Source organism: Ictalurus punctatus, chromosome 1, assembly GCF_001660625.3.
Source record: "Ictalurus punctatus breed USDA103 chromosome 1, Coco_2.0, whole genome shotgun sequence".
In the NCBI taxonomy this organism is placed as follows: Eukaryota; Metazoa; Chordata; class Actinopteri; order Siluriformes; family Ictaluridae; genus Ictalurus; species Ictalurus punctatus.
The window spans coordinates 12,361,935-12,371,567 of NC_030416.2; the positions used below are offsets into that span (position 1 = coordinate 12,361,935).

The 9,633-nt window shown below is 38.8% G+C and overlaps 1 protein-coding gene across 2 annotated transcripts in view; it reads right to left on the minus strand.

The window, feature by feature from the left end:
• Positions 1–3,633: 3,633 nt before the first annotated feature.
• LOC108270950 (zinc finger protein 236) overlaps positions 3,634–9,633 on the minus strand; it is a 10,602-nt gene continuing 4,602 nt past the window's right edge. For both annotated transcript variants that reach the window (XM_017478005.3, XM_017478015.3), the window contains exon 3: positions 3,634–7,996. In XM_017478005.3, coding sequence (XP_017333494.1) covers positions 5,172–7,430 — 2,259 coding nt within the window. In that variant the 5' untranslated portion in view covers positions 7,431–7,996 and the 3' untranslated portion in view covers positions 3,634–5,171. The remainder of the gene's footprint in view (positions 7,997–9,633) is intronic.

Sequence of the window (9,633 nt, forward strand, 5' to 3'; positions counted from 1 at the left end):
ATCTGACAGTTTTGACTTTGTGGGGACATGATAGAAAAATGTGGGTTTTTTCAGCTTTTATTTAAAAATAATAATAATAATAATAATAATAATAATAATAATAATAATAATAATAATCCAAACGATGTCCTTTTGGTTAAGGTTAGGGTTAGGTGTAGACCTAGCATTAATTAGCTTAATCAGTAATTATGTTAATGTAAGGTATACACATGGATAGTTAGCCTTATATGTGTGTGTGTATGAGAGAGAGAGAGAGAGAGAGAGAGAGAGAGAGAGACAGAGATGCTATGACTTTATAGAACATGTATGGGTCCAATGATTGGATGATCATCTTCTGAGATCAAGCGCAATGGTATGTACATTACCGTCATTAAATACATGACTGATTTCACACACATGTACAGCAGTGAGGCATCCTGTGGATCAATCTATCAGTTTAGAGACTGAGTGTATGTCTGTGTGCATGATTGTGTGTGTGCGTGTGTCTGTGTGCATGTTTGTGTGTCTGTGGTTGTGTGGGGGGTGGGGGGTTGAAGGGGGATGGGCAGAGGGTGGTCATTACAGCACCACCTGTTCAGCCACTTTGACAGGCATGTCAGTGTGTGCTGCTGCATCAGCAGGTCAGTGTGTTTGTGGTGGGGGTGGATGTGTGGGGGACAGAGAGAGAGACAGACATACAGAGAGACGAAGAGGGAGGAAGAGAGAGAGGGAGAACTGGAGTGCAGGAGGAAGTTCAATCCTAATTATTTTATGCAGATTGTATATATAGAGCTCAGGACTAAAAGAAGCAGATGTTAAAGCCTGCATGTAGAGCATCTAAATGAGTACAACACCGGTAAGGGATCAAATTCAGATAAGACTGTAAAATACTGTATATTGGATACTGATCATGGGAGACAAACTGAGTTCCTGTACTTCAGGTCAAAATGTCTGCTGGTTTGTGTGTTGGTCCACAGCATTGTTCTCTGCAGTGCACAGCAATGAATCACTCAAACACACAGTGACACGTCTAAGGACGTGAAGGGAAAATGATGTAATCTCTCACTCCCTTTTCAAATATCCATGCCCCCCTTTTGAGAATCCCTTTCTGATTAACACCTGTTGCACTCCTTTTAAGCCCAACCGCCCTCTCCGGTCTCATTTGGTCAGCCTGTGTCATTGAGTGGCGCAGCTTGAAAAGCACTTACTGTTTATATTGTTTGGGCTTCTGTATTCTTCAGTACTGGGTGCACAATCGATTTCAATTCAGTCAAATATGAGAAACTAATGAGAAAACAAAAGGCCAACATATCTTTATAGACATAAAGATATGAAGGTTTTGTGCCGAACATACTAACTTGGTAAATGTATGAAACCACAGAATGCTGCAAATGTTATTTTTCAGTGTATCAGCATCAAGAGCTTCATTAAATATAAGACAGTATGCGGTTAAGGTCGTTTCTTGTGTTGCGCTGCACACAGAAATCTGGAATGAGTTTGCCATCCAGTGGCAGCACTGTGCAATGAGAGTCGACTCACGCCAGAGCAAGGTCATGATTGGTTATATGAGGACAGATGAGAAGCCAGCAACTGGCAATTGCCTGCTAAAATAACTACCTAAAGGGTAAAGATTAGAATGTTTGGTGATGCAAAAGACCATTTTAAAAGCCATTTACAGGGAATATATTCAAATAATACATTATAATGCACAACATGTTGAGTCTTTTGAATGCTAAATTATGGAAATGAAAACCAAATGAAAATAAATAAATAAATAAATAATAAATAAAGTTTCTGAGACCTCAGCAGTTGGGATTGGCATGCATCCATTTGCGCAAGGCTAACCTAGCTAATGGGGAAAGAAGTACATTAGAATGCTTTGCAGGATGGAAAAAAGACCTCATATATAGAAAACAAATTAAGTAACAAATGATGCGCCATGATAGAGAAAGAATGAGTCACAAACAAACTCACAGCCTGTCAGGTTGTTTCTCATACAGCATCCTCTCTTTTGAAGATGCTGCCAAATGGAACACAGACCAAAGGCACATCTGGGGTGCACACCCGGATCATGTGCGTGCACACACACATGCACACACACTCACACGGCTTACTATCCATGTGAGGACCTTACATTATTACATTACATCAAATTATTAATGCAATTAATTAATGCTATGCTAAAACTAAACATAATAATAAGCTAAGACTAAAAATACTAAAAGGCAGTTTTTCCTCAGTATTCCTCAGCCAAATGTCCCCAAAAGTCAAAACTGTCACATATTCCTATCCTTGAGAGGACATTTGTCTATATATAAAATAAAATTAAAAAAACATGCACACAGATGCATGCACACACAGCCTTGCAAGGTTAATAGCGTGTAAACAAACATCACACAAAGACAACCCCAATTCCAATAAAGTTCGGATGCTGTGTAAAATGTAAATTAAAACAGAATGCAATGATTTGCAAATCTCATAAACCAATATGTTATTCACAATAGAACAGAGAAAACATACCAAATGTTTAAACTGAGGAAATGTACCATTTTAAGCAAAAAAAGTTCACTCTGAATTTGATGACCGTAACACGTCTCAAAAAAGTTGGGACGGGGGCAACAAAAGGCTGGAAAAGTAAGTGTTACTAAAACGAAACAGCTGGAGGTTAATTGTAACTGGTCAGTAACATGATTGGGTATAAAAAGAGGCAGAGTGTCTCAGAAGTAAAGATGGGCAGAGGTTCACCAATCTGTGAAAAACTGTGTGTACAATTTTGGAACAATTTCAGAATAAATGTTCCTCAATGTGAAATTGCGAAAACTATGAATATCTCATCATCTACAGTACATAATATCATCAAAAAATTCAGAGAATCTGGAGAAATCTCTGCGCAAAGGACAGGGGTGAAAATCAATATTGCATGCCCGTGATCTTCGGGCCCTCACTGCATTAAATACGGGCATGATTCCGTACTGGAAATCACTGCATGGGCTCAGAAACACCTCCAGAACTCACTGTCTGTGAACATAGTTCAATGTGCCATGCACAAATGCTGGGTAAAGCTCTAGCATGCAACGAAGAAGCCATATGTGAACATGATCCAGAAACACTGCCGTCTTCTCTGGGCCAAAGCTCATTTCAAATGGACTGAGGCAAAGTGGAAAACTGTTCGGTGGTCAGACGAATCGAAATCTGAAATTCTTTTTGGAAACCATGTACGCTGCGTCCGCTAAACTAAAGAGGACTAAAGAGGAGAGGGACCATCCGGCTTTTTATCAGCGCTCAGTCCAGCCTGCATGTCTGATGGTATGGGGGTGCATTAGTGCTTATGGAATCTGAGGCTACCATGGGCACAGACTCACCCCAATTGGACAGTTTAAGAATGGAAAAGGACTGGATTTTTTTTCTAATTCCCTATCCAATTTGGGTGAGCCTGTGGCCATGATAGCTTCAGATTCCTGTTCTTGGCTGATAGAAGTGGAACCTGATGTGGTCTTCTCCTGTTGTAGCTCATCCACCTCAAGGTCAATGTTTTCCATGTGTCTAAAATTATTTCTAAAATCTTCCACAACATTTTTTGAAGGATATAATTACTGATCAAAGCCATACTAAAATAAACCACTACAATGGCAAAAATGAAAAAGCATTTTGTGATAATGAAAATGTCAATGACGAGCTTTATTTTAAGGCATTTTATTGTGATATGAGACAGTGTGACAGACTATGGCATATGCTCATATTTATGCATGTGTCGAATATAACCCAGTGGTTTGTGTCATAGAAGTGCTTGATCTTACCACATATCTGTTAATATGATTAATACAGTATGCATTACATCCTGCATGTACTTTACAGGCAGTCAATTTGCCTGTAAAATTTATTCTTTTTAAAATAATAATTAGTGAAGCTTACAAGCTTACAACACCCCATCTTATTACATTTTTATTACATAGCACCATGGCAGGTCTAAAGTATAAGGAGTTTAATAAATAAAATTGATCCTTTAAGAATATACAGAATACTGCACAATACTGCAACCCCAACTGTGTCATTTAGGTAATATTTCTTAGCAGCTCTGTCTAAACTGCTTTGAATATTTGCAATCCAGTGATGCTAAGGCAGAATAACCTGCCTGCACAATTGATCATAAGAATCACTAAAGTGAGAGATAAGGGTCAGCAAGCATGCTTTAATTAAAGTGTGCAAATATTCAGATTGCTAATTATATATGAAATACACACTATAGAGTTTTAAATTAACCCTAGGGCAATCAGACCCAGGATGATCATTTGTTATTTACAGGGAATATATTAACATATTACACAGTATATTTACTCTGCTGATGTGCATTTCTTTGAGTCACACTCAAATTAAGAAATGTAATTACAAATTTAATTAAAACAAGCAAACACTATCTATATACACATCAAAACTTGTTTTTAAATGTCATTTACATTTCTTACTATTGATATATAGCAAACTGCAACATAACATACCAATCCAAACTTTAAATGAGCAACAATTTTTTCTAACACTTCTTCTAGCAACAATCAATGATACAGAGAACACTTCTATGTTCACAGAAAATTGAAAGCAGTAGGAATAACAGGCTGAGTATAAACTTTAAATGTTCTACTTCACAGTGTGCATTACTTTTGAAAGCAATAAGCAATTGAAATGATGAAATGTATTTCAAGGCACAATAGTAAAAAAAAAAAAAAACGATCTGTACAATTTTAAAATAAAAATAGGAAACTGAAATTAACATCTCGCTATACACTATACCTCTGAAGGTGCCTTGATGCATCATGTAACATGATGCATTACTTGGTAATGAAGTTTGTGAAGCATTTTAAATGATCACAGGAAAAGCACTAATCAAGAGTCAACAAATCTGATTACTTGACCTTCACAGCAAAGTGGTTCATTTGACCAGAGTAAGAAATGTGCACTCGTGTAATTAAGACATTCTAAGACGTATTGAGGGTAAAAATAGGAGGTAAAGGATTAACAAAGCCAAAGTATTGCCATATATAGCAATCCATTTAAGTGGATTTCAGTGGACATTTTCACTGCATACTTAATGAGAACTATAGTATTTAAATATAAAAGTAAATAAACTGCGAATATAATTTAAAAAAAAAAAAAAAAAACGAAATATATAAATGAAGCCTCATTGTAATGTTTCATTTTCATTCTCCTCCTGTGTCATTGTCAGACTCCATCTCAGTCAATGTTGAGATATACCACTCAGCATTTTCTTCCTGTTGCTCGTGCATACCAACAAGTGAAACCCCTTCGGTTTCTGGCTTTGATTTTGTGTTCATTGCTTCCTGCTGCTGACCCTGATGTTTGCGCTTAGTGTGCCGCCGTAGAGTGTTACGCTCAGCAAACCGCATATGGCATAACAGACACTGGTAAGGCTTTTCACCTGTGTGTACCCGCTGGTGCCTTGTCAGCTCTGCAGCTTCTCTGAAACGCCGTGGGCAAAGCTGGCACTCAAAGTTCCGTTCACCTGTATGGATATGCTTGTGCCGCTCCAGATGGCTGGAGCGTTTGAAAGCCTTGCCGCACAGCTGGCATATGTGCGGCTTCTTCTGGGAGTGTGTGATGGAGTGGCGTTCCAGGTCTGAGAGGTAGTAGAAAACCCGTGGGCAGTACTGGCAGTAAAGAATGCGACGTGGGCCTAATGCCTGAGCATCCTGTTTTTTTGAATGGTTGGTGGGAACTACTGGTGAGTCTGGACTAGGAGGGGAAGTAGAGGACTGGAGTTGAAGGTCTTCAGCAGGGATTCTTAATAAAGAGTCTGTTCGGTCCACTGAGACAGACTCTGGCTCAGAGACGGGTGACACTTGTTCAGTGTCACAATGTTCCTCTAGTGCCTGAGTTGCTTCAGTACAAGATGACGAGCTAAAGACTGAAGATTTGTCAATGCATTTGGATCGGTTTTCATTTTTTTGTTCAGCAGATACAGCTAATCTAAGCAGTGCTTCCTGGAAAGAAGTAGGCATGTCAGAGCATGTATCAGTTTTCAGTTGCTTAGCCAGATATGAAGAGTTCACAGAGGAAGTGCTGGAGGAAGCAATGGGTGAGGTAGGGGCAGCAGAATAATTACAGGATTTATTTTGTCCTGAGAGATTTATAGCAGTTGTACAAGAGATGGGTTCCGGTTTAGGGCCAGGCGAACTCGAAGAAGAAGGAAGTGCAACAGATGATGGGGAGGAAACTGAAGAAAAATGTCCTGAATTTGAGGAAGATTGAATTCCACAGGACACTTCAGGAGATGAAAGAACAAGTAAGACAGGGGTGGACTGTGTGTTTGAGGCAAGGGCAAAAGGTAGCGACAGAGCCATAAGTTCAGAATTAGCATTAGATGCTGAAGCTGTAAGTGTTTGAAGGTGAGATGGTGGGAGGAGGAGGATGGGTGTGTTTGAATCAGTATTACTAGCCATAATCTGAATAGGAAGGGAAGGCAGAGTAGACATCGGTGGCAATGCAGTTGGCCCGGGCTCAACAGAGGAATCATTGGGAGATTTCTTCTCCAGCACTACTGTAGCCTGTGAGCTTTCTGTTGAGACACTATGCGATGAATCCTCCAAAATCAAATCTGGAAGAAATAACTCTCGGTCAGGCTCTGCATTCTGAAAAGCCAAAGACATCTGAATGTCAGACTCTGCGGATCCCGTCTCATCTGAGGCAGTCACTGGCATTTCGGAAGGTTCTAACTGGGGAACTTTTTGACCATCTGGACTAAGAGTGTAAGGAATACCTTGGTCATCTATGAGAAGTGTATCCTTTGGATCAGGACACATGACTGATCCATATGTAGATGGTATGGCTACATGTGAAGCAGAAGGACACTGATCCCAATTTTCTAAGTGAAAGTTGTTCATATAATCATTTCCCATGTCAGACCAGTAATCTTCATTGTCTTCATCTTGCACCACATCTACATGCTGAGTGTCATCCTTGATCTCATCTACCTCCATTATTAATGAAATATGGTATTCAGGATCTAGAATCCATTTACACTTTTCTTTGTTATCCCTGACATTCTTTTTTGGCAGGCTTAAATCCAGTGCTGCAAAGACTTCTTCCTGCCCCATGGCTTCTTTAACACTAGTAACAGCTTCAGGCATTGCTACATCAAATCCCTTCTGTTTTTCATAAAATGGGACCGGAGTTGTACAGTTTGCACTGTTGTACACCAGGCAGTGTTTTGTCCTTTTTTTGTCCTCACAGTCTCTGGTCTTTTCAACTGTCTCAGACCCAGTAACATTTGCAAAGTCCTGTATCTTCACCTCCTCTTTGGTAATGTGACTGAAACTTTCATCATATATTTTATTACTAGTATTCTTTAGAGGGGATTGTCGGTGAAGGTCCTTCACAGGGTAATCACTGGATAAGAGGTTAGGATTAAAATATATCACTTTGGTTATTGGTTCATTCATTTCTGATTAAATGGCGTTAGTCCTGATGCCGGGTGTCAGTTGTGAAGCTATTCATATATTGTCTGGTGTAGATTCAGGCATGATGACACCATTTCTGACAGCTTGATTGAATTAACAGAATTCTGAACCAGAGGCATGGTGTGGTACTCCCTTCTTGCTTTGTCTCCACCATCAGTACCACCCTATTCGCAAGATACTCCTGAGATGGAAGGGGATTTGGTTTTCAGGCTAAAATTCCATTAAGGTCCTCTCATTTATAACCTTATCCATAAAACCTACCTTTGATTGACTCGACTAGAGTTAACATCAGTCCCCTTGGATGGCAAAGGTCCTGAACAATATCCTCTGATGTTTGAAACAACAATATGCTAACTTTGGTTGTTAGCTCGCCAGAGAAGGAGCAATGACGTCACTCAGTGCGTACTAATCAGTTTATTACTACCTGAGAATTCACTGAAACTTTTCTTCAAAATCCACTTGTAAAAACCATGCAAATAGAATATTTTCTTTTCTGTGGGAGCCAGCCATCTCCATCCTCGTCACTGCCACTGGGAAAGGTCATTAATCTGGAAAAGAACAAAGTACAGCAATTATGGAAATAAAATTAGCAGAATTAAAAATTTTAGAATTTATAATTTTTTGTGAAATTCAAGTTTAAATCTTAATATGGTATATAAACATAATCTCCTTTCAACAATGGGAAAAACATTAACAGGTAATACAATGTAATACAAATGTATTTTTTAAAAATAAATGTATTACATATAAATTCAATGCATGCAGATGGTGTTTTGTTTTTATAATATAGTGTTTATAGCTATGGTTTGCAAAGAAAAGAAGTATATAACATTATACAATGGGGGAAATAAGTATTGAACACGTCAGCATTTTTTTCAGTAAATATATTCCCAATGAGGCTATTCACATGAAATTTTCACCAGACTTTGGTATTAAGTCAAGAAATCCACAAATATAAAGAAATCCAAACAGTGAAGTCCATAAATGAAGTTATGTGTAATAAAGCAGAATGACACAGGAAATAAGTACTGAACACACTAACTGAAATTTATTTAATACTTAATGGAGAAGCCTTTGTTTGTAATGACAGCTTCAAGACGCTTCCTGTATGAAGAAATCAATCAGCCACAGTATTCAGGTGTGATTTTGGCCCATTCTTCTAAACGTATTGTCTTTAAATCTAGTTTAATTGGATAAAAGTCAGGGTGACTGGGCCAATGTTCAATTATATGAAGTCTACCAGTACCATGCGATGAAAAACAGACCCACACCATGATGCTTCCACCTCCAAACTTCACTGTTGGTATAGTGTTTTTTGGGTGATGTGCAGTGCCATTTCTTCTCCAAAAATGGTGTGTAGTATGACAGACAAAAAGTAAAATTTTGCTCTCGTCTGACCAGGCTACACTCTCCCAGTATTTCATAGGCTTGTCCAAATGAGTTGTAGCAAACTTTAAATGGGCTTCGCCATGCCTTTTCTTTAGTAATGGAGTCTTGCGGGGTGCGCGTGAGCAGTGGAGTGCATTGCCTATTGTTTTCTCTGTGATGATGGCACCTGCTGCCTCCAAGTGTTTCTGGAGCTCTTTCCGAGTGGCCCCTGGCTCTTGGGCTCCTCTTCTGACTATACGTCTGACCCCTGGTCAGAAATCTTGAGAGGAGCTCCTGTGCATGGCTCCGTTGATGACTGAGTAATATTGCTTCCTATTGCGGATAATGGCCTCAATGGTGCTTACTGGAAGATTCTGAAGTTTTGAAATATGTCTGTATCCGATTCCATCAATATGTTTTGCAACAATAAGGTTGCGAAGGTCTTGAGAGAGCTCTTTGCTTTTACCCATCATGAGAGGTTTCTTGTGTGTCACCTTGGTAACAAAAAGCCTTTTTATAGACCATAAATTTACTAACCCATCTGATATTAATTTGCACAGATGAGGGGTATAATTACTTATGGATTTTAGTTGGTTCCTTGCCTTACCTTGCCTTGGATAACTGCTTTTTCTTAGCGTGTTCAATACTTTTCCTGTGTCATTCCACTTTATTACACATAACTTTATTTATGGACTTTAATGTTGTGAATTTTTTATCTTTCCAGATTTCTTGAGTTAGTACTGATGTCTGGTGAAATTTTCATGTGAATAACCTCACTGAAAATTTACTGAAAAAAATGTTGACACATTCAATACTT